We start from the raw sequence: 25,217 nt of genomic DNA on the forward strand, positions 1-25,217 counted from the left end.
CTAAAATAAACTGAATAAAAGAATTTCTCTATAAGTTATAAATAACATTTATTGCTTCTTTATTTATAATTTTTATAGTACATAATTATTATTTAAAATAATATTTAATTTAATAATATTATAATCATCTATAAAATTTTATACAAACTTGAATCAAAATCATAATTAATTAAAATTAAATGAATTGTAATCCAAATTAAAAACCAATAAAAAAAAAATAGTAGTCGAGTTTTCGCCCATTAACATGTTGAAAGTACTAGACAAATTGGGCTGACAACCCAACTATTCGGCCCTCTTTTCATTGATCGCGGAAGTTGTTATTATTATTTATTCCTTAGCACTTCTCTTGATTTTTTAATTGGCTAAATGATTAAAAAAATTCAAATATTTATAATTTTTTTAATTTTAGTTACATATATTAATTTTATAAATTTCATTTTAAATATTTCATATTATTTTTAATTTTACTATTAAATTTAATTAAAATAAATAAATTCATAATCAATAAAAACAATTTAAAATATGTTCACTAATTATTAATTTTAGTTAATCCTTTTAATTTTATTTATTTATTCAATAATTTTTAACATTTTTAATAATTTTAGAAAATTTCATATTAATAGAAAAAATATTTAATAATAAAATAATATACCTAATATTATTATAATAATTTTTAAAGTTTTCCCTAATTATATTTATAATTTAAATATTTCTCGTTATTTTATTTCAAATTTTAAAATTTAAAAAAAATCAATATATTATGATTTTCAAAATAAATGTATTTTTAAAATAAGTGTGTTATATATATATATATTAAACTGATAAAATTAAAAAAATTTAATTTAAACTAAAAAAATTAAAAAATTTAAATTTTTTTAATCATTCGGCCTTTTCAATATCGAGTATGGAATACTGAATAAGTGATATTTTAAGTCAATTTTTACGTATGATATCTGATTGAATATTTATTTGATAATTTATAAAATTAAATTCAAAAATAAAAAATTTATTGAATTTATATTTTCATCAATTAATTAGATAATGGAAACTATATTATTTATTAAAAAGTAAATAATTCTTTTAATATAGTCCTAAAATCCAATCCTGCTCAATCAGGCGAAAACAAAGTCATAATTATCCTTCTAATCATCACTAGTACTATATGCTTGCATGTTTATTAACCTTATATCCTTGATCAGACGATCCAGACAACAAGAAGAAGATCCACCTTCTGACACACTCATTCTTGCTAACTCTGCCATCCTCGCAGTTGATTCCACAAACTCCTCCCTCCTATCCACCATCAGATCATTCACCATCTTCTCCACAACCTTTCTATCACACACATCCTTCATGTCCAATCCCAGCTTCGAAACCTCACTCACAAACCTACTATTCACTTGCTGATCACCAAAATAAGGCCAGTAAATCATAGGCACGCCAGCCATTATACTCTCCAGAGTTGAGTTCCATCCACAATGTGTCAAAAACCCACCAATTGCCTTATGTACCAAAAGCTCTTCCTGCGGAGCCCATTTCACAATGTATCCTCTTTCCTTTGGTCCTTCCTGAAACTCCTTAGGAATTTCTTCAACACCATTATCATTGGTCGTAACAGATTTAGGTATTATAACCCACAAGAACTTTTTCTTGCTATTTTCAAGACCATACCAGAATTCCATGAGCTGCTCTCTTGTCATAATTGCAATACTACCAAAGCTTACATAGAGTACAGAATGCGACGCTTGGTTATCCAGCCATGTGATGCAGGTTCTGTCAACTTCCCGGAGAGTGTTTAAGGATTAATAAGGTTCTTGCTTTTTGACGCTTCTTAGTTTTGTTTTCAGGAGCTCGAGGAGGGGTCCAATTGTGTAGACATTAGGGTAACGAGTGCGTATTTGGGAGAGTATTGGTGTTTCTAGCTCTTCAAAGGTGTTGATGATGAGGGCTTGGGATTATCTAAACTCGTTGGTGATGACTAAGAGATTAGGATCTGATATGTCGCTAACTTGGCAGAAACCTGCAGGAAGGTCTCGGCATCGGAGAAATGTTTCCATGCCTGGTACTGTTGTGATTAATCGGTCCATGTCTTCTTTTCCTTTCAGTTTCAAAATATTAGACTGGTAAGTAATACAATTCAATGGAATAAATTAAAAAAGCTTGTAGAAACAAAGACTTCATCTCCACAAGGACACAAAAACTAGAGAATATTTTGGTTAGAAATTTTAAGTTTAGGCTACATGCCTTTTGTTCGTGTATCATACACAGATTTTATAATCAATTGAGTCTAGACAAAGAAAAATTTATCTACAGATAGTTTTCACTGTGAATATTAGACTCACTTCATATGAATGGTGATACATTAAAGTACATTAAATGCATTCAAAAGCATAACATAATAATGGATTTAATGCAAAAGAAAACATGCAGAATTCTTGGACACGAATTTGTTCTGAAATCAATTTAGATGATCTTCTTGGGCCATGAATGGTTAAATATATGTTCATAATTTACTTTATATATTATTTTCCCTCAAAAAATTTTTTATACATTATTTCTTTATTTATGTCGATTACAAATCAAACTCAAGACTTCTTGCTCTAAAATTAATTTCAATATGATTAAACTAAAGCTAATTAGTTTTTAAAATTCATTATTTTATATAGAAACAAGAAGATAAATTAGATTGAAAAAAAAAAAAAAAAAGAAATGTAGATATGAAGGAAGGTGAATACCTTTTGTAACAATCCACACTCAACTATTTTCAATAACTTTTAGTTCCCACTCATTCAAAATAATTAACTAAAGGCCTACCAATTCAGCAATTTTCCGAGCTAAACCCTATGTTGAATTAACACAAATAACTTTCAGGCCTTATCATTGACTCAAAGTAATTAAATTATTTGTAAGTAATTAGAGTTAAGTGATTAGATAGTGATGATTTGAGCATTACTTGGAAAATGAAGAGGATGGCACAGTAGTAATACCTTTGATAGGAAGTTCATGAGCTGCGATAATGTCACGAATAGAAAAGAAAGTCCAGAAGGCGCAAGCACTGGTAGTATGTAATTGAATAGCAGGAATTCCAACCTCAACAGCAACATCATAGACAAATCCCATCATACCATCTCCTATGATATAATTAACTGGTGGGTTACTCTCAATAACCATCTTCTTGAAAATTGGCTTGCTCTCCACTTTCATTGCCTGAAGTAACTTTCTCACCAGGTCGGCTGGTCGAGGCTCTTTTGGCAAACAATTTGGTATGGTTTTGAATTGGAATCCATGATATTTGGTGAAACGAGATTCAAAATCAGTATGACGAACTAGATGTTCATAGATAAAATCGAAACATATGAAGGTAATCTTAAAGCCAGCAAGGCATAAAAGCTCAGCTAGCTTGAGAATGGAGTTTACATGACCTTGGGCAGGAACAGGAAAGATAAGTACATGAGGAGGAGGAATGGACCCTTGTTCCATTTTTCAGGTTTTAGCTAGGTGATATCTGTTGTATATCATAATTTAATCTTAAAACCTAAACTTTATCTCCATATTTTGACCAGATTTTTTTAGTAATTTGTTAAGCTGATTTATCTCCTCTTTTAACCTTATAAAATAAATTTTTATTTGCTCCTTTATTTTCTCTAACTTTCGATCTTTTAATTTTTTATTATAAATATCAAAGTTTTATTTTTTCATAACATGATTTGCACTTCACTCTCTTTTTGGATAAATTATATAATAAAATCGATGTACATACAATGATTTCATTATAATCATTAACTATGGTGAACTCACGTGAGTTCTATTAGAATCAATGATTATAATTAAATTATTGTATGTATAACAATTATAATGGATAAACATTCTCTTTGTTGGATTTTATTTTTCTCTTGCTGTGCTTGTTCATCATTTTCACTAATATTTTTATTATTATTTTAAGATTATGAGGTTTCTGTAATTTGTTACGCATTTAGATCTGATAATAAGAGGTAACTTCATTTTTTTTGAACTTTTTTAAAAAATGTAAAAGAAGTTGAGCTTTTAAATTTAAATGATTTATTTAATTATTTCCAAATTTATTATTGATAAAATCAAGAGAATTATTTTTTTTTACTGAATATTCTATTAATTATTTATTCTATTAGATTCTCTTAATTAAAGAAAAGAAATTATTATGTGAGTTAACACAATAAATCCACTTACTTTTCTCCAAGTTTTTTTTTTTTTTTTTTTTTTGATAAGCTGGTGTTTTATTAAAAATGAACATAAAGAAAAAGAGGGAAAAATCACCAATTTAAGGACCCAGGACCCATAGGTCCAACCCCGTACACCCAACGTATAAACTACTTCAATTGGTGATGAAAAAACCCCAACAACACAGCAGCAAAACCATCACATCTGCAGATTCTTGAAACCCAAGGGATCATGGACACATGCATGTGCAGACTATACACAGCTTAATAAAGCAGCAAAGAAGGATGAATAGTGAACCCAAATTTCTTCTTTCAGTAATCAATAACTTCATTTGGAATTAGAAAATTGTCCATTATTTGCCGCCCCTTTATAAACACAGATTGTTGTGGGCTAATGATGGAGGCAATAACTGATTCTAATCAAACCCAAGATTTCTTCCCACCTCTAATGTGAGAGGGGCTTCTTTAATTAGTTGAATAGGTTGATGGGAAGGTAAAGTAGCTAAATGCTTAGAGTTCACACGCCTAATATCCTCATCAGAAACTGTGAGAGGTTTACATGTAGATTGCTTTACTTTACCGTTGGATGTCAATTTCGGGTACAGGTCCCAAAGGTCTACAACAACTCTTCCTTTTCCTCTCTGTTTTGGCAATTTGTTAAACTTTGAATTGAGAGAGAGGAATATTGGATTCTAAAGGGCTATGGACTAGAAAGTGCTTGGGCCCAGTATCATTTCTTCTAATTTCATTAGAGTTGGGCTCCAATGGGCTTGGGAGATTATTCTCACTAGAAGCTAACTCTAGCTGCGGGTGGGAGCACTGTCTCCAGCTCATCAAGGCTTAAAGGATTGGAGAAAAGCAGCGTGACCTGCTTAGTAATCATTGCCAATTCAGAATCGGCTGCTGGTGACTGGTTGCCTGCGGATAATGGAGTCCCAGTTATATTATCGATGCTGAGGGAGACATTAGTGTTTTGCTGATAGGACCCGGGTTCTGTATCTCCCAAGTTTAAAGGATGACAGTTAAGATGACGGCTAGAGTCCACCGAAGCTTCTTCACGCAACGTCCCCATTTTCTCAGGATCAAGGGAATTGTCTGCAAAATTCAGACGTTCAAAAGCGACGTTTCCATCTCCCGGTGTAACACCCAAGCCCTTCACAATCAGACTCTGATGATTCCAAGGAGGATCCAGTGGCCGATGAGGATTCTACACCTCTGGTACTGGAATTAAAAGAGGACAGAGCATCTCTTCCACCAATACAACGTTAAAACGAATTTTATCCATATCCAGTGCAATATTTTTATTAATGAAATCTAAAGAGTTAGAACAGACTAGTAATCTTGGACTTACACTGTGTAGGACCATCGACACAGATAAACTCCCCAACTTGATTCCCCATTTGTCGGAAAAACTCAAGGTTCCAACAATGCAGAGGGACACCATAAACTCTCAAATAAACAGGGCGCTTTGTGGGAGTGTGGATGGCTTCCCAAGGTTGAATGTCCATGAACCATTGCTTGAGCCAGGATTGATCACCACTAAGGAACTGATCCATGATTGCCTTGTCTTCAAAAGTTAAAAGAACGGATTTGTCACCTAGTGGGAGAACTTTAACTGTAAAAACCTTTTCAGATTCGAAGTAATGCTGTAAATGATGAATGGTATGGACATTAAGGGCTGTAGCAACAGCAGAACGCGATAGCCAATCCATATTTTCTTGTGCAGATGTAAAACTTCCAACCAGCAGGTAGGCCTTAGAGGAGTTGGGATGTGGTACTGGTGGACAAATATCAAAAACTTGCACGTTCTGCTTATTTTGGTTTCCGTAAATCGGCTGTTTCCTTGTGTACCTTGAGATGAATGCCCGGAGTTTATAGCCGCCTATCCATATATTTTTTATGTCCTTCATGGTTTGCTAAAGAAGCGCCATAGATGGAACGCGAACAAACCCAAATCTCCTTCTCTTCTGCTTAGTTTATTTGGTATGAAAATCCCAGCAATATCACCAAACTTGCAGAAAGCATTGTGTAGCCCCTTGGCATCCGATGTTGGAGGGAAATTCTCAAAATAGATGGTTGGAAGATTGCGGGTTTGGGAAAGGTGCTTCTGGTTTGGGACGTAGAAGTTTTTTGGGGGTATGTGTCGTTGAGATGGCTGGTTGCCGACGGAAGGGTTCAGATGGGAGGAAGCTGAGGAACTTGGGACTGGTGGAAGGTTGCCATTTCTTTACTTAAGCCGCCTTTTCTTCATTTGTTATTTTGCAGCTCAAAAAACCAAATTCTGAAGATACAAAATGCAAGTACCCAGAAACCAAGTTATATGCATGGTCCTTCCGCTGCTCCCAATCCAACTGGAAATTTGTGCTTTGTGCTTTAAGTTGAGCAGTAAGCATTTTACCATCCTTTTCCAAGATATCAATCAACTGGTTCTGGACAATGGTTGTTTCTTCATCTTCATCTGTTGTAAGTCTTTCCGTTTCCAATTCTCATGTGAAGCAAAACCCACCTGAGGATTAAAAGCTAGCTGTTTCTCATTTGTTGCACCTGTAGAGAGCAAAAAATTAAGTCTGAAAAACAAATTTATATATCATTAACAATAATAAAGTGAATGAGTATGGCGTCAGATGAAGGATAAGCTGCGGGAATGGCAAGGTAAGTGCGGGAAGAAAAAGATTGCAGATAGTTTCAGTCTCCCTAGGATTGTGCTTCCTATGAGTAATGCCTCTTCAATCCTTGTTTGTGATGCTTCTCTACTTATGCACGATAATGGGTACCTGCCCATCAAAGTTGTGCACTTGTTAATTTCTTCCCTTCAATTACAGAATCGCATCTTACTGTTTAGCAGTGACTTTTGATTTTTATTATGGTCCACCAAGTTTTTGTTGTTTTGTCTCAGTGAAGATCATGTAGGCCTACTATGATTTGCTCAAGGATTTCAGTTGGCTTTAACAATACTTTTACTTTTCTCCATGCTTAAGAAATAAATGACAATAATTAATACAATGCCATTGATTAAGCAAAAGTCACCATGAGTTTAATCAAGACAAATTGCTATAGTATAATCTACACACTTGTATATTAATATAATTACATAAAATCACTATCTTTTAATAGATAAATATGTGATACTAACTATGCCTATCAATGCTCATCGATTTTATATCTTGGATCAAATGCTCTAAAGAACAAGAAGAAGATCCACCTTCTGTCACACTCTTTCTTGCTAACTCTGCCATCCTAGCAGTTGATTTCACAAATTCCTCCCTCCTATCCACCATCAGATCATTCACCATCTTCTCCACAACCTTTCTATCACATACATCCTTCATGTCCATTCCCAGCTTCCAAACCTCACTCACGAACCTGCTATTCATTTGCTGATCACCAAAACAAGGCCAGCAAATCATAGGCACACCAGCCACTATACTCTCCAGAGTTGAATTCCATCCACTATGTGCCAAAAACCCACCAATTGCCTTATGTGCCAAAACCTCTTCCTGCGGTGCCCATTTCACAATGTATCCTCTTTCCTTTGGTCCTTCCTGAAGCTCCTCAGGAATTTCTTCAACACCGTCATCATTGGTAGTAACAGAATAAGGTCTTATAACCCACAAGAACTTTTTCTTGCTATTTTCAAGACCATACCAGAATTCCATGAGCTGCTCTCTTGTCATAATTGCAATACTACCAAAGCTTACATAGAGTACAGAATGCGACGCTTGGTTATCCAGCCATGTGATGCAGGTTCTGTCAACTTCCCAGAGAGGATTTAAGGATGAATAAGATTCTTGCTTTTTGATGCTTCTTAGTTTTGTTTTCAGGAGCTCGTGGAGAGGTCCAATGGTGTAGATTTTAGGGTAGCGAGTGCGTAACGGACACAGTATTGGTGCTTCTAGGTCTTCGAAAGTTTTGAGAATGAGTGCTTGGGATTCTCGTGTCTCGTTTGTGATCATCAAGAGTTTAGGGTCAGCTAAGTCGTTAACTCGGCAACAAGTTGGAAGATCTCTACACCGGAGAAAGGTTTCCATGCCTGGTACTGTTGTTATCAGACGATCCATATCTTGATTCCCTTCAATACGTATTCAAAATCCATCATCAATACAACTGAATAAACCAAGTTCCTATTTCCTACTGTAGAATTACGTTTTGTTGGAGCTAGTAGTGGCAATTAGTCAAGGCCAAAAGTCCAGTCTAATCTAAATCGAAATTGGACTAAAACCAGAATGAACTGATTTGACTGAAATTGGATTTAACTGGTTCTTTTGGCTGTAGGTCAAAATCTTATCCTGAAATTTATTCAGAATAAACTGGCAGTGGCAGCCATATCAAAGTGATAATAAAAGAAATAAATAATCATAATTTAATCATTACTGTAACTATTGACTCTAACTATTACGTAAGACTTATGATCAAAACGAATAATTACTCTAATAATTGAGGCCCCGATCCTTACAATTACACTAATCAAATTATAATCAATTATATAAAATAATTGCCATTTTATTACGTGTGTGTCTATATATATAATCAAACATGTTTTGTTTGATTATACACGGCAAACAAATTTTTATTGTTTAAATCTAATTCACAATATATATATATATATAATTGAGCCACATAATTTATAATAATATTCATCTATTTACATATTTGACTGAATATAAACAAAAATTTTCCATAGTGAATATTACTATAAAAAGTTAAAATTTCAAACTTTGGTGACTCTCTTCCAATAAAAGAATTTTCAAAATTAAAAGAAAAAAAAAAGAATTGATATAATTAATATGTGAAGGGATACCTTTAATAGGAAGTTCTCCGGCTGCAATAATGCGAGGGATAGAAAGAACCGTCCAGAAGGAGCAAGAACTAGCATTTTCAAAAGGAATAACTGGAATTCCAACCTCCTTGGCAACATCATGGACAAATCCCATAAGCATATCTGCTATGATACAGTCGATAGGTGGACTATTCTCAACCAGTATCTTCTTAAGTGTCTTGCTCGATGTTTTCATTCTCTCTATCAAGTCTTTAATTATATCAGCCATATCTTCTGGCCTTTCTGCTCGAGGAACTGACATACGATCTGGAATTTTCTTGAATTGGAATCCTGGATATTTTGTAAAACGAGCTTCAATATCTGCATGAAGGAGTAGTTGGTCATGGATGAACTGAAAGTTTAGGAAGGTAACTTTAAGACCAGAGAGGCCTAAAAGCTCAGCAAGCTTGAGCATCGGGTTGACATGACCTTGACCTGGACCTGGAAAGATTAGTACATGAGGAGGAATAATTGAGCCTTGTTGCTTCATCTTTGCTTGCAGGAAGTTGGAAACGAGTGGGGAATTAAAATGAGTGGCCTAACCCAAGCAGGTGAAGTATATTATGGCATCCACATCAAAGAAGGGGAAATTATTGGGTATACCATGGGTCCTTTTATAAATCATAGACGATGATCTTTTAGGTTAATCTTGATTTCATCATTGATGCAGTCACTTCGTTGAATATTAAAAATCAATGAATAAATATTTCGAATTGAAATATTTTATATATAAAAAATTACTTTAACAGTTGAATTTTTGAAATTATTTTAATTTCTAATATGACATCTGAAATAAAGCAAAAGGCTTATTTTGATTCTTAAAGTATGGGTTAATAGTCATAGAAGTCCTTAATGTGTTTCAAGGTCCAAATAAGCTTTTCAAGTTCTAAAAAGGATTAATTAAGTCTTTTAAACATTAAAAATAGATTAAATAAATTCTTTTACTATTTTGTAGGCAAATAAGTCTTTTAATTTTTAAAAATAGATAAAAAAAACTATATTTTACCTCTAATACAAATCCAACTAAGGATGTTCACAAAAATTTTTTAGTGCACAGGATATCATCAGTAATTTTGTGTATGTAATTTGCAACATCCTTGTGAAAATTTGATGCATCTTAAAGTGGATTGATAATTTGTTATTTATAGAATGATTTAATAAGTTTACTTACGAAAGTTTCTTGAACCTATAAAGAAATTTCTTAAATTATTTGATAAATAATAACTTATTAATTTTTTTAAAATGTTATAAATTAGATATATAGAATTACTGATAAGAACCCATAAACTAGAAGATTTTTATGCACGACCTTAGTTAGATTTATATTAGAGACAAATTATAGTTTAATCTTTTTTTAATATATTTGTAAAAGTTAAAAGATTTATTTGTCTCTAAAATAATAAAATGATTTATTGGATCTATTTTTAATAGTTGAAAGATTTATTTAATTTTTTTAAAACTAAAAAAATTTATTTAGACCTTAAAATACTTTAAAAATTTATGTGATGAATGTAATCAAGTCTATTATGTGTTATTATATTTTATATTAAAATAATATATAAGATTTAGAAAATCTGGTAAAGTTGACATAGTAGCTATGTTAACCGATATGCGGGTTATACATTTATTAATAATAATAATAAATCTAGAAAGATATATTTAGAATTATTATATGTAAATATATATATATATATAAGAAAAGCAAAAAAATAAAAAGAAAGGACCATTGATAACACTCACAAATGATCACTCAAAAAGGAAATGAATACAAAAAAAGAGATTATGAGAAAGTTTAGGAGAGGTGAATTGTGAACGATTCAATTTTTAGTTGATACGTAGCTAAGACAGCTCCTAATTTATGGGTTTTGTGTTTCTGGTCAAGTGTTATCAGCTTCGGTGTTTCAAGCTATTCAGCGTTACAGAGTTAATTTAGCTGGTTAATTAAAAATAAATAAATTGTGATTATTATTTAAAAAAAAAACTAACAGTTAATTAAATGGTAACAAGCTGCTTTCCTAATAAAGAATATATGTATATCCATCCAACAGGGCATGCATGCAGATGCAGGTGGAGCCACGAGCCCCACTCTGCAGCCATATGGCCATTTCTCAAATCGCATAAGATTGAACTCTGCAAGATGTGTAAGGAGTAGCTTGAAACAGGACTTTCCCATCCAACACGTATTTCACGATAAACGAGCTCAATTCCAGGATGAGGAATACCTTAAAAATGCTGATTAAAGAAGGACCAGACTCTTGCCTTCCACCTTTATATATAACTCATTCATATATATCATTTTCATCAAGAAAACGAGAAAAGAAGCAAGAACACTAGCACTCACTCTCAAATCCAATCACGACCAAAAAGCTAGACTCTCTTGGTAATCCAGGAGTCCATCGAGAATGGCACTAAGCCTAGGAGGACGAAGGAGCAATATCTTCGACCCCTGGTCACTAGACGTCTGGGATCCATTTGAGGGTTTCCCTCTCTTCACAGGAGCTGTGACCAGTCTCCCATCCACCCAACGGGAAACAACAGCTATTGCCACTACACGGGTCGACTGGAGGGAAACCCCAGAGGCTCACATATTCACAGTTGACCTTCCTGGGCTGAAGAAAGAGGAGGTGAAAGTGGAGATTGAGGATGGCAGAGTATTGCAGACCAGTGGAGAGAGGTGCAGTGAGTTAGAGGACATGAATGATAAGTGGCACCGTGTGGAGAGGAGCACCGCCAAGTTCTTGAGGAGGTTTAGGTTACCAGAGAATGCAAAGATGGATCAAATTAACGCTAACATGGAGAACGGTGTGCTTAAAGTAGTTGTGCCTCAGGAGCAGGCAAAGAAACCTGAGGTTAAGCCTATTGAAATGGTTAGAACAGCAGTCTCTTTTCCTGGTGCTAGAATAAAACTTTTGCACTTCCAGTGTGGTGCCGTCTGTATGATAGGGTACTGGTTTAAGCGTTTTGTTTGTGAAACATGTATCCTCCCTTTTGGTGTATTTTCAGTAGTGCATAGTTTTCAGAGGTTGTGTGAAGTTGCGTTAAAAACTTGAATAAATAGCTGCTTTCTTTCTGTTTAACATGATATGAAAATTTAATATTTTACTTTATGGGTTTTTCAGGAAAATTTTACAAATTTTTTAGCATAGCCAGATGATGCATACATTTTGCATAGTTATTTAGATTTAATTTCATAGCCATCTATTTGATTATTAGTCACTTTTAGCTAATTTCATTAGTTATCTAGTTAGTTTTTCATAATTGTCAATTTTGGATTAATTTATAATTTTTACTTTGTTTTGTAGGAAAAATGGTATTTTTGAAAGACTGAAAAGAAATTTTGCCATTGAGGAGTAACTTCTACAGCCAAAGATGTCAAAAACAAATTTTCAAGCTGAAATATACATTGACCAAATTATGCATAACTTGCCGCATAAGCTATGCAGATCTGCATAAGGAGAAAAATCACTGTTCCAATACCTGCCGAAATGTGCATAAGGAGACTGCATAGCTTATGCACATTCACGCCTCCCTTATGCACTCTCACGGAATGGTGCATAACCTATGCACCAAGTCATGCAGTTTCGTATAAGTGAACTGTAACCAGTAAAACTGCATAAGGGACTGCATAACTTATGCAGTCCACTTATGCAGTCCCATAAAGGTTTCATTAATGAGCTGGCAGAAGATTCCCTCAGAAAATTCCTCCTAGAACACACTATTTTAGGGCTCCATGTCAAAAAATGCTATAAATAGTCCCATTTTCCCATTTTAGAAGGGGGGACAAGGAGCAGAAAAGGAAAGGGAGAGGAGAGGCAGAATTTGAAGAGTCACTTTCACCTTCCATACCATTTTCAACCAAGATTTGCAGATTTCTTTCTTTCCTTATATTTTTTCTACATTTCTAGTGTTTAGTTTCTTGTTTCTTAGCTTAGATTGAAGCTTATTTTCATTTAAACTCATAATATCTTGTAAGGATTATGGATAGTGAGTAGTTTACCTTAGATTCTGGAGTAAGGGTTGTAATATTTGAGATATTTTGTGGATATTGATTGGGTAATCCATATTTTGTGGTCTTAATGAGTTTTATTCATTTCTTGTGTGCTTAATGACATGCTTAGTGTAGGATCCCATTAAGTGATGTTCTTAATCCATGGTTGAGGCACCGAAAGGAGAAGGCCCTGTGATAGATAATCAAGAAATTGGACTTAATTAACTTAGACCTAAAAATAGGCTAAGGATTAAGAGGATTCACAGATTAATTAAAGAACTTAATGGGTCTTAATTAACTCTAAGTCCACGAAAGTAGGATTAGATTGATTAAGGCACTCTTTGTCTCACTCGAAAGGGAATTCAAAGGATTTAAGAATTAATCTCCTTAAAACCCATAAGTTTCATAAGATTGGATAACCGATTTAAAATCCCAAAATAGCTCGAATATGAAATCCCGATCTCCGGAATCGCCTTTTTATCACTGCTAATTTTCAATTGAATTTAATTGCTTGCCATTTTAGAATCTTGCCATATTTGAACTTGCTTATTTCAATTTGATGCAATTTTAGTTTAGTTAATACATTGTTGAATAGAATATTAATTTTGCACATATAGATTTCACATTCTCAATACCCATCGATTCATTACTTTAATTTCAAAAATACTTCAATTTAGTCAACTTTTATATCAAAAATTCAATCATCAACACAACTCCTCGTGGGAACGATATCTTTACTGTATTACTTGTACGACCCGTGCACTTGCAGTTGGGCCACATCAAGTTTTTGGCGCCGTTGCCGGGGAGTTGTTTGTTTAAGATTGAATTCTTGATTATTTTAATTGTCTATAGTTTTATTTTAGTTTTTGTTATCTTTTCATTTTGTGTTTGTTTGTTCTTTTTCAGGTACTTTTAACCTTTTATGAGAAGAGCTAGAAGCACAAGTGACACATCCTTATTGTTCAATCCAGAAATTGAGAAATTTTGTAAAGCCAACAAGAAAGAAACCAGAAGAAGGAAAGAAGCTTTGAGAGAAACTGAATTAGAAGCAGACATGGCTGATGAAAGAATTAGAATTGGTGTTGGTAATGCTGGAAATGGTCAAAACAATGAAAATGCAGCCCAAGGTGAAAAGGTTGTAAATGCTAATGTACCTAGAGGAAGTATGATGGATCATGCTTTTCCTCGTTTTGATGACTTGAGAGAAAGCATAGCAAGACCAAGAATCAATGCAAATAGCTACAAGATGGATTTTGGAGTTCTTCAAATGATTCAGAATTCTCAATTTAGGGGACATCCTTCTGAAAATCCACACACACATCTAAAGAAGTTTGCTATGATTTGTGACATGCAAAAACAACCTGGAGTGTCTGATGATGCAGCAAGATTGAAGCTATTCCCATTCTCTTTAAAAGATAGAGCATTGGATTGGCTTGATTCTTTACCTCACAACTCCATTACAAATTGGGAGCAACTCACTGATGCATTTCTTGCACAATATTTTCCACCTGAAAAAACTCAAAAACTGAGGAATCAAATGACAGCTTTCAGACCAAGAGAAGATGAAACTCTCTATGAGTCATGGATGAGATGGAAGGAATTAGAGAGATAATGCCCACATCATGCCATTCCGAAATGGATGATAAACCAGAATTTTTACACAAATGTCACTCCTGCAATTAGAGGGATTATTGATGCTCAAATAGGAGGAGAATTTATTATGAAGCATGAAGATGAAGCTTATGAGCTATTGGAGAAAATTGCAAAGAATACTCATCTTTGGAGTAGTCCAAGAGGACCAGCTCCAACTCAAAAGAGGCAAGCTGCTGTAATGTATGATCTTGATCCGTTCAACATGATTAATGCAAAGTTTGATGCGCTTACAAATGTTTTGGCTAAGAAGATGGAAGATTTGAGTATGTTGGTTAGTTCATCATCATCATTTGGAAGTTCACAACAAGTAGCTTATGCAGAGGGAACTACCAGTTGTGGAGTAGACTATGGAGAGCAAGCAGCATATGTTGGTAATTATGGAAACAAGCAAATGGGGAATTCTTATTCTCAAACTTATAATCCAAATTGGAGGAATCATCCCAACTTTTCATGGGGAAATCAACAAAGTCAAGTTCCAAATCAGAATTTTCAATCACAACAGCAACAAGGAATTCCATATCAGCAAAATAGGCAACCATTGCCTAATTTTCAGCAAAGAAACATGAATCATGCACCTCCACCAAAACAGCAAGAACAAAGTTCCACCACAGAAGCTTTATTACAACAGATTCTTGCTAACCAAACTAAGCATGATGAGGAGATAAGAGAGATGAAAGCAAGGCTAGAACAGATGCAAACACATAACAGAATGTTGGAAAATCAGATTGCACAACAAGCATCTTCCTCAGGTACCAAGTCTTTTGGAAAACTTCCAAGTCAACCAGAAAACCCAAGAGAGCAATGTCATGCCATTACACTGAGAAGTGGTAAAATAGTGCATAATGAGAAGAGTGAAAAAAGTGAGAAAAGAGAAAATGAGGAAGTTGTTGATGAAAATGAAAAACAAGAGAATGAAAAGAAAGAGAGTGCAAGAAAAGAGAAAGAAGAGAAGTATATACCTCCAGAGCCTTACAAGCCACAGCTTCCCTTTCCACAAAGATTTCAAAAAGCCAAGCTCGATAGGCAATTTGGGAAGTTCTTAGAGGTTTTGAAGAAGCTATATATAAATATGCCTTTTATCGATGCTCTTTCCCAAATGCCCTCTTATGCAAAATTCTTGAAAGAAATTCTCTCAAATAAAAGAAGACTTGAAGATTATGAGACTGTAGCCTTAACTGAGGAATGCAGTGCTATCCTTCAAAGGAAACTTCCTCCAAAGCTCAAGGACCCAGGGAGTTTTTCAATTCCATGCCACATTGGGGAATCATGTTCTATAAAAGCTTTATGTGATTTAAGGGCTAGTGTAAGCCTTATGCCCCTCTCCATCTATGAGAAGCTCAACTTGGGAGATCTTAAGCCAACCCACATTTCTCTTGAGTTAGCTGATAGATCAATTAAGTATCCTGAAGGGATTTTAGAGAATGTGCCTTTGAAGGTTGGGAAATTCTATATACCTGTTGACTTTGTCATCTTGGACATGGAAGAGGATTCTAATATCCCAATCATTTTGGGGAGGCCTTTCCTAGCTACAGCTGGTGCTTTGATTGACGTGAAAGGTGAAAAGCTTACTCTCAGAGTCGGAGAGGATCATTTAGTCTTCAACATTGGCAATGATAAGAAGAAGCAACATGAAGATGTAGACTCTTGTTTGAGAATTGATATAGTTGATGAGTTAGTAAAAGAGCACTTTAGAAAGAGCTATCCGAAGGCCTCTCTTGAAAGTTGTCTTATCCATGAAGGGAGTATCAATGATAAAAATCCAAAAGAGGCTGCATTTGCACAACATTTGAATAGTAATCCACCTTGTCCTATAGCACCAATCTTTCAAGTTGAGCAAGTAGAGAAAAGTGAAGTAAAGCAACCATCTCTCAAAGAAAAAGATACACCAAAGGTTGTCAAGAAAGAAATGGTCGGATTTTTATATAAAGCAACAAGGATCTTCTTATGTGATGGAAAGAAAATGAAATATAGATTCATTGAAGAACCTATTGGAAACAGAGGCAATGAATTCCAATTTCAGCCACCATGAAACATGAAAAGAGTCTAGCTAAGGACTATAAATTAGCGCTCTTGGGAGGCACCCCAAGTTCTTTTATTTTGCTTTTGTTGATTTACTTTTATTTGCATTACTTTTGTTTTTATCTTAAATCTCCCCAAATTCAATTTTTGACATTATTGAATCTTGTCCCTTGTAGATGTATTTCAATGGAGGAAGGTTGGTAAACTGCAGGGGAAGTGATTCTTAACTTGAAAATTTTGTCCTTCAAACTCTCCCAAAAACTGATTGGTTTTTGCTGCATAACCTGTGCAGGAGCTGCAATCTGGTTTATGCAGAGGAAAAATGAAATCTGCAGCAAAAAGGGTGTCTGCAGCAAATGGCTTGTGTTTTTGGTGAGGTTGGGTGTGTAACTTTTAAGTATATGTGCTTTTAATGTTAATATGGTGGAAAGTTGGTCATCTTTGTAGTTTTGAGATTATTTGGGTTGTGGAATTCAAGGTGGACAATATTGCATTCTCTTGGCATAACTTGGAGAGTTCATTTCATCATTTGTGGATAGATGCAACTTTATGCAGATTTTATTGAGTCTTTATGTGCTAAATGTTGATTTGCAGAATTTGAGTAAAAATGGCATGGTTCTCAAAGGCTTTTTATGCAGGATCCATTTTCTACATGCTTGTGTGATGCATTTTTGATGAACTTTGTATATATTGATGTGTTTTTGGTGAAAATTTCTCATGGTTTATGCTTCATAGAATTATATTTCCTCATTCTAGGGTATTTTTCACACTGGCAATTCATGTTCCATTGCAATCTTAATCTTATTGAATTGTGCATAAGCAATTTCATAGCTTATGCAATCCTGCATAACCACAATTCTTGCCATTTTTCACCTTTATTGCAAGTGCATAAGGAGAGTGCATAGCCTATGCAATTCTGCATAACCTCATTTTGTCAAATTTCATATCTGTCAAAACTTGCATAAGGTGAGTGCATGACTTATGCACTTTTGCATAACTTCAAATTCTACATTTTCTCTCTCTGCCGAAGTCTGCATAAGCAGAGTGCATAACTTATGCACTTCTGCATGACCAAAAACTCTGAATCTCCAAACCTGCCGAGGAGTGCATAAGCAGAGTGCATAACTTATGCACTTCTGCATGACCAAAAACCCTGAATCTCCAAACCTGCCGAGGGGTGCATAAGCAAAGTGCATGACTTATGCATTTCTGCATAACCAGAAATCCGAAAATTCCAAATCTGCTGAGGGGTGCATAAGCACAGTGCATGACTTATGCACTTGTGCATGAGCTATTTCTCTAAAGTCCAAAACCCACCGAGAGGTGCATAAAGAGAGTGCATGACTTATGCACAACTGCATGACCACCAACCCCAAACACCAAAATCTGCCGAAACCTGCATGAGCAAAGTGCATGACCTATGCACTTCTGCATAACCACCTTCCACAAACACCAAAACCTACCAAGACCTGCATAAGGAGGGTGCATGACTTATGCACTTCTGCATGACCACTCTCCCTGAAGGTCAAAACTTGCCGAACTGTGCATAAGGACAGTGCATGACTTATGCACTTGTGCATGAGCTATTTCTTTGAAGTCCAAAACAAGCCGAGACATGCATAAGTAGGGTGCATAAGTTATGCACACTCACTTTTCACTTATGCAGTCTTACACAACCTAATCCAAAACTCTCGTCGGCACCCATTTCTCCCGCCTCCCGTATTTTCTGTTCCCGACCGTCCATTCCCCTCCATTTCTCCCGACATTTTCCTCCTTCCCTTCTTCTCCACACCTATTTCCGCTGCCTAAACCCTAATCTCTTCGTGCATATTTTCTTTTCCCCTCTTCTCCTCCATCTTCTCCATCGGCAATGGAGTCGCCTCCCCATTCCCGTCCAGCTTCTCCTCTCGAGGTCTCGCCATTGTCAACGCTACCTCCCAATCCCGATTCCCCTCCACAAGCGACACCCCCACCACCTCCCACAACCACCTATAAGCGGAAAGTTAGGTCGAAATCTGTACGACCCATGTCCTCTGCACCTCCTCTATCCAAACGCAAGGAACCACCCACCCCATTTTCAGAACCACCACCCAAAAACCCCAAAACCTTAGCCTCCACACAAGCCAAATCACCCTCTTCCAGCAAAAAGCAAATGTCAGCAGTCTCATTGGTTTCAAAACTACCTTGGCCTCTTCCTGATGCAGTTCAAAAGGCAGCCTTTAAGAGACTTAAGGAAAGAAAGGTGCAGCCCACTAGGTATATTTCTGTAGATTCTCTACAGTCATTTGATTTATTTGATAATGTGGTTGCCTATCTTGATGGTATGGGTTGGATGGAATTTGTGCACAAGCAAGAAATTGTTTACCCAGTCTTAGTATTGGAATTTATTTCCTCATTCTCTGCCAACCTGAAATTGCATGATGTAGATTTTAAGCCAACTATGAAATTTCGATGTTTGGGGCAAAATAGAGAGTTATCATTGGATCAATTTCATAGCATTCTTGGTTTTGCAATGGATGGGCTATTTAGAGTGCCATATACTGGGGTAGAGGTAGCAAACAAGGGTATTTGGAATGCTGCACAATTCTGGAGAATCATCACAAACCAACCTCAGACTTTTTCTGCTGGCAGATCAAAAACCTCTCAAATACTTGACTCTGCACTTAGGTTTATTCATAGACTGATTGCTAGCACTATTTTGGGCAGAGGGACTAGTTCTAGTGCTGTGGGGAAATCTGAATTATTCATGTTATGGTGTGCTTTCCACAAGGTCAAGGTCTCTCCTGGTTATTTCTTTTGTGAGCATGTGTTGCATATTGCCACCAAATCCATAGGTGACATTGTCTTGGGTGGGCTCATAACTGTCATAGCCAAACATTTTGGTTTTAATCCTGAAGAGCACCCAATACCAGCACTTGTGGACACCTTATATTTTGATGCTGCACACCTATCTAAAAGCGGTTGATTTGCCACATTCTGACATTGCACAACCAGCAGCAGAAACTGAACCCACTGCACAACCAGAAGCCCAACCTGTCCCATCAGTCCCACAACACTCCACTGAACCTACCCCACCCCCTCCATCTGCACAGGACACCCCAGCAGCTTTTGCACAGCCCACACCTCCTACAGCTGAACCTTCCTCATCCACAGCCCCTCCTGCCTTCAACACTAAAGCCTTATTCACCTATCTTGAAAGGCTTAGTGATGATATATACTTTGTGGATAGGAAGCTTGACACTGGTCTTGATACCCTCAAGGATCGTCATGATCACCTATTTGACCTTGTCATGGAAACCAGGGACAAGCAGAAAGAATTGAAGGAGATGATGAAGAAACTCATGATCTTTCTGGGAATGCCACCTCCACCTCCATCACCTCCTCCAAAGACCATCATTTCGAAGAACCACAAAGAACCAACCCTTAGCAACATCCTTGGACAAGGGCAAAACAATAGAACTAGATTAGTTTTTGTTTTACTTTTGTTCAAACTTGTAGGACTTTTCCTTTGTAAATATGTTCAAACATTTATAGTTTGTTTTCAATTATGTTTGTTTGTTTTGAATTAGTTTGTTTCAAATTCTGTTTTTCTTGAAGTTTCATTGGATAGCTATTACATTAGTTTTCTTTGATTTTCATTGCACTTATTGCCCTTTTGTACATATTTGCCCATACTCTGTATATATTTCAATGCTTCTACTACTGGTTGTACATTTCCTCTTTCTCATCATCATGCAGCAACTTTTGTATACACTGCACAGGCTATGAATTTCCTTATGCAAATATTTTGCATAGCCTGTGCAACCCTTTCTGCTACTTATGCAGAACTGCACAGGCTGTATTCCCCTTATGCAAATGTCCTGCATAGCCTATGCAACCCATATTGCCACTCATGCAGAACCGCACGGCTTATGCACCCTACTTATGCACTTGATCTGGACAGCATTTTACTCTACATAACCTGTGCAGCTTCTTATGCATCCCCTTTATATCTTGAATTCTCCTCTGCTCCATACCAGGTAACTCTTTCTTTTTGCTCTTAATTTTCACAATTCCTGGTAAATATCACTTGCTTTGAGTTTCGGTTATATACTGCATGAGACATTGGAGGCAATGTCTAATTTTGAGTTTGGGGGTGCACATTTTGATTTTTGCTTCATTGTTCACATTTTGAGTATAGGAGCATCTCATCCCATTCCATTTACATATATTGTAAATATTTACATATACATTCATACATACATACATATTGTACACATTGCACACAAATAGACAAATAGACTTCCTCCGTTTAGTTAATGCATTACTCATTTTTAGGAATCATGCATCATGCATTAAAATCTTTTGCCAAATCCCTTGAGTATTGAAAAGTTGCCTATGAGAGTGATTTGACTCACCCTTTAGTTGGGTTTGTGGATTGAAAGTTTCCTAAGAGGTGCAAGGTTTTGAAGTGTCTATCCCTTGCTTATATCTTCTTAGCCAAAAAGCCACCCAACTAGTCCTTTAGAGATTGAAATGTTTAGAGGGAGTTATTGGATATAAGGTAGTCAAATGATGTCTCACCAATCCTAGAACAAATTTTCTAAACCTTTCAAGGCGAAATACCAGCTTGTACTTGAAAAGAGAGATGATTAGGTATTCTTTGATTTAAACCTTCTCATTTTAAACCTTTGGCCCTTTTTCCTAATTAAAATTGACCTTTGAAAACCCCTTTGAGCCTTTTTATCCCTAATTTTTCTTGAAATCCTTATTGCTACCTAGCCAATGAACCAAACACTCCAACCCTTTTCATGAGAATAATATTGAATATTAGGTACACTTTCTAAAAAAAATAAAAATAAAAATAAAAAAAAGAAAAAAATATACAATAAAAGGGAGAAGAAGTGTTTGTCATCTTGTAAAAGTGCTAATATATGTGCTTTTCACTATTGCCATTCAAAATGAAAGAAATCCACCCAAAGTATTAAAAGAAATGAGTTTGGGGGTGGCATTTTTAGGGACAATCATCAAAAGAAAATGCAAAATACAAGTTTAAAGTATCAAAATGTCCCTCCATTTTTATGTGTTTTGCTAGCACTTGACAATTCTCATTGTGTACTTCTCTCCTCCATATATACAAAAAAAAAATTATAATAAAATAAGAAGTGTACCTTATGTTGTTAAGATTGGAAATATTCTCATGCTTTGAATCCTTTTTACCCATTCTTCTTCTTAGCCTCATTTTGAACCCCATGGCCCCATTACATCCCTAAAAGACCTTTGATCTCTTGATAGTACTTGCTACATTAGTGGAGATGGGAGTAGAGAATTTGCTTATGGGATTGGAAAAACTATTCATTCATTCATTCAATTCCATCATTCCATATAGAGACACTTTGACCATTGATTGTTCTAGAATTCCTTTTGAGCATGACTCTCTCTTTTGATTGGTTGGTTTGGGGATTTTGAATGATAATTGACTTGATGGCTAAGCGGTGAAAGCTTGGATAAGCATTAGATTCTTTGCATTTTGAAGGATTGGTATATGGATTGTTGGTATGGCTAAAAGGGTGTTAAGTTACTTTAATAGGTGATTTTCATAGCTCCTTGGATAAGGCACCCCTAAAAATTTTGCATCACATTTTAAAGTTTGCTTGAGGACAAGCAAAAGCTTGAGGACAAGCAAAAGCTTGAGTTTGGGGGTATTTGATGCATACATTTTGCATAGTCATTTAGATTTAATTTCATAGCCATTTTATTTGATTATTAGTCACTTTTAGCTAATTTCATTAGTTATTTAGTTAGTTTTCATAATTGTCAATTTTGGATTAATTTATAATTTTTACTTTGTTTTGTAGGAAAAATGGTGTTTTTGAAGGACTGAAAAGAAATTTTGCCATTGAAGAGTGACTTCTACAGCCAAAGATGTCAAAAACAAATTTTCAAGCTGAAATATGCATTGACCAAATTGTGCATAACTTGTTGCATAAGCTATGCAGATCTGCATAAGGAGAAAAATCATTGTTCCAATAACTGCCGAAATGTGCATAAGGAGACTGTATAGCTTATGCATATTCACGCCTCCCTTATGCACTCTCACGGAATTGTGCATAACCTATGCACCAAGTCATGCAGTTTCGCATAAGTGAACCAGAACCAAATTAAAATCGCATAAGGGATCAGATAACTTATGCAGTCCCATAAATGTTTCATTAATGAGCTGGCAGAAGATTCCCTCAGAAAATTCCTCCTAGAACACACTATTTTAGGGCTCCATGTCAGAAAATGCTATAAATAGTCCCATTTTCCCATTTTAGAAGAGGGGACAAGGAGCAGAAAAGGAAAGGGAGAGGAGAGACAGAATTTGAAGAGTCACTTTCACCTTTCACACGATTTTCAACCAAGATTTGCAGATTTCTTTCTTTCCTTATATTTTTTCTACATTTCTAGTGTTTAGTTTCTTGTTTCTTAGCTTAGATTGAAGCTTATTTCCATTTAAACTCATAATATCTTGTAAGAATTATGAATAGTGAATAGTTTACCTTAGATTCTGAAGTAAGGGTTGTAATATTTGAAATATTTTGTGGATATTGATTGGGTAATCCATATTTTATGATCTTAATGAGTTTTATTCATTTCTTGTGTGCTTAATGACATGCTTAGTGTAGGATCCCATTAAGTGATGTTCTTAATCCATGGTTGAGGCACCGAAAGGAGAAGGCTTAATTAACTTAGACCTAGAAATAGGCTAAGGATTAAGAGGATTCACAGATTAATTAAAAAACTTAATAGGTCTTAATTAACTCTAAGTCCACGAAAGTAGGATTAAATTGATTAAGACACTCTTTGTCGAAATTCAAAGGATTTAAGAATTAATCTCCTTAAAACCCATAAGTTTCATAAGATTTGATAATCGATTCGAATATGAAATCCCGATCTCCGAAATCGCCTTTTTATCACTGCTAATTTTCAATTGAATTTAATTACTTGTCATTTTAAAATCTTACAATATTTGAACTTGCTTATTTCAATTTAATGTAATTTTAATTTAATTAATACATTATTAAATAAAATATTAATTTTACACATATAGATTTCACATTCTCAATTCCCATTCCATCGATTCATTACTTTAATTTCAAAAATACTTCAATTTAATCAATTTTTATATCAAAAATTCAATCAATAACACAACTCCTAACGGAAACGATATTTTTATCGTATTACTTGTACGCTTGCCACATCACCAGACAGGTGCTCAATGTACCTATTTGAGATTTTGTTTTAACAGATGGAGTTGATCAGTCTGGTATATCCTACAGAATTGAAATTGTGGACATTTACACCCTAATGCAAAGATTTTGTTTTGACAGATGATAGAGGATTTGATTAGATTCACATATCCTGCAGAACTGAAATTGGGGACAAAACACTAATGAAACTCATGCATCCAAATTTCATCTGTTTTTACTAATGAAAAATTATCGGAATATGAAATTCACTTGGCTTAGAGATAGCATCTTAACCAATCATATGCTTAATATATGTCTCCAAGTGAAGAATGTTCTCTGAAATTGTGATGAATGTTATCAGAAATTATAGCAGAAACCAATTATACAAATATCAGGCATAGAACATAGAAATGATGCATGTATTCAGTACTCAACAAGAACAGCTACATCAACAAAACAAAATAAAAAAATAAAAAAAAAAAACAGAAGCCGACTTCCACAGTTTTCACAGCAAACCCACATGTAAAAAACCCCTTTTTTTACCACATTAACAAAGGAACAGAGGCATACCCAGTGATCTAAGCCAATGAGAAATTCTTCAACCAGAAATCTGAATAGACCTCACATCAGCCTTCTTCTTCTCTTCCTCTTTAGGCACAGTCACAGTGAGCACTCCATTTTCCATGCTGGCTTTCACATCCAGGACTTTAGCATTCTCCGGCAACCTGAATCTCCGCGAGAACTTCCCACTGCTCCTCTCAATTCTGTGCCACGCGTCCCCAGATTCTTCCTGCTCTCTGCTTCTCTCCCCACTAATCTGTAAAACCCTTCCGTCTTCAACCTCCACCTTCAGTTCCTCTTTCCTCAGTCCAGGAACGTCGGCCTTAAAAATGTGGGCTGCTGGGGTCTCCTTCCAGTCGATTCGTGCGCTTGCAAACGACGACGTTTCCGCCGGAAAGGAGAGAGGGAAGTTGGGGCGGTCGGTGGCTGTGAGAGAGCGGAAAGGGAATCCGTCAAATGGGTCCCAGATATCGAGGGAGAATGGGTCGAAAATGTTAGATCGACGGCCACCGAAGAAGGGATTGATCGACATGTTGACGGTGATTGTGTAGCTGTGATGGTGTATTCGCAGTCTGCCTTGATAATTGAACGGTAGCGTTGTTGGAGTTGAATATATGGGTTATGGATAGGTGTTGATGGTTCGAGAGAGTTCTGGGTTACGTGGTTCTAGAAACATCCTATCATCCTCCCTTGGATTTGGATGGTAGTTGTAGATAAACAAATGGTTGTAGGTCTTTGGCTGTTCTAGATACTTCTATTATCCTCCCCTCAGT

General features: G+C 35.5%; 3 protein-coding genes, 1 non-coding gene and 1 pseudogene across 5 annotated transcripts; 1 reads left to right on the forward strand and 4 right to left on the reverse strand.

The window, feature by feature from the left end:
* Window positions 1-1,142: 1,142 nt before the first annotated feature.
* LOC110661311 (7-deoxyloganetic acid glucosyl transferase-like) lies at window positions 1,143-3,480 on the reverse strand (annotated as a pseudogene).
* A 1,006-nt stretch (window positions 3,481-4,486) lies between these two features.
* On the reverse strand, window positions 4,487-9,644 carry LOC110661277 (7-deoxyloganetic acid glucosyl transferase). Of its 2 annotated transcripts, XM_058133682.1 has the most exons (3): window positions 8,995-9,644; window positions 7,399-8,265; window positions 4,487-6,970 (listed from the first exon to the last, which is right to left on the reverse strand). In XM_058133682.1, the coding sequence occupies exons 1-3, from the start codon at window positions 9,500-9,502 to the stop codon at window positions 6,951-6,953; spliced, it is 1,395 nt and encodes a 464-aa protein (XP_057989665.1). In that variant the 5' UTR covers window positions 9,503-9,644; the 3' UTR covers window positions 4,487-6,950. The 2 variants fall into 2 exon arrangements, with proteins under 2 accessions (XP_057989665.1, XP_057989664.1); XM_058133681.1 differs by lacking the exon at window positions 4,487-6,970 and having other exon boundaries at window positions 7,182-8,265; window positions 8,995-9,643.
* Window positions 9,645-11,271: 1,627 nt separating this feature from the next.
* LOC131172576 (18.1 kDa class I heat shock protein-like) lies at window positions 11,272-12,089 on the forward strand. The gene has a single exon (XM_058133683.1). The coding sequence runs from the start codon at window positions 11,415-11,417 to the stop codon at window positions 12,060-12,062; it is 648 nt and encodes a 215-aa protein (XP_057989666.1). The 5' UTR covers window positions 11,272-11,414; the 3' UTR covers window positions 12,063-12,089.
* A 2,433-nt stretch (window positions 12,090-14,522) lies between these two features.
* On the reverse strand, window positions 14,523-14,629 carry LOC131173526 (small nucleolar RNA R71). The gene has a single exon (XR_009143842.1). It is a non-coding gene; the product is annotated as a small nucleolar RNA R71 (small nucleolar RNA).
* A 9,652-nt stretch (window positions 14,630-24,281) lies between these two features.
* LOC110661281 (17.3 kDa class I heat shock protein) lies at window positions 24,282-25,187 on the reverse strand. The gene has a single exon (XM_021819874.2). It carries the CDS (start codon window positions 24,974-24,976, stop codon window positions 24,482-24,484), a length of 495 nt encoding a protein of 164 aa, XP_021675566.2. The 5' UTR covers window positions 24,977-25,187; the 3' UTR covers window positions 24,282-24,481.
* Window positions 25,188-25,217: the final 30 nt, after the last annotated feature.

The sequence above is a fragment of the Hevea brasiliensis genome, chromosome 14, assembly GCF_030052815.1.
Source record: "Hevea brasiliensis isolate MT/VB/25A 57/8 chromosome 14, ASM3005281v1, whole genome shotgun sequence".
Classification (NCBI taxonomy): domain Eukaryota; kingdom Viridiplantae; phylum Streptophyta; class Magnoliopsida; order Malpighiales; family Euphorbiaceae; genus Hevea; species Hevea brasiliensis.

What these genes read in the sequence shown, in the direction of transcription:
- LOC110661277 (XM_058133681.1), bottom strand. Translation starts at nt 9,502, where the DNA reads ATGAAGCAACAAGGCTCAATTATTCCTCCTCATGTACTAATCTTTCCA. An exon ending in CGGAGAACTTCCTATTAAAG is followed by an intron (nt 8,266 to 8,994) that starts GTATCCCTTCAC and finishes TACGTATTGAAG; the next exon opens with GGAATCAAGATATGGATCGT.
- LOC131172576 (XM_058133683.1), top strand. Translation starts at nt 11,415, where the DNA reads ATGGCACTAAGCCTAGGAGGACGAAGGAGCAATATCTTCGACCCCTGG.
- LOC110661281 (XM_021819874.2), bottom strand. Translation starts at nt 24,976, where the DNA reads ATGTCGATCAATCCCTTCTTCGGTGGCCGTCGATCTAACATTTTCGAC.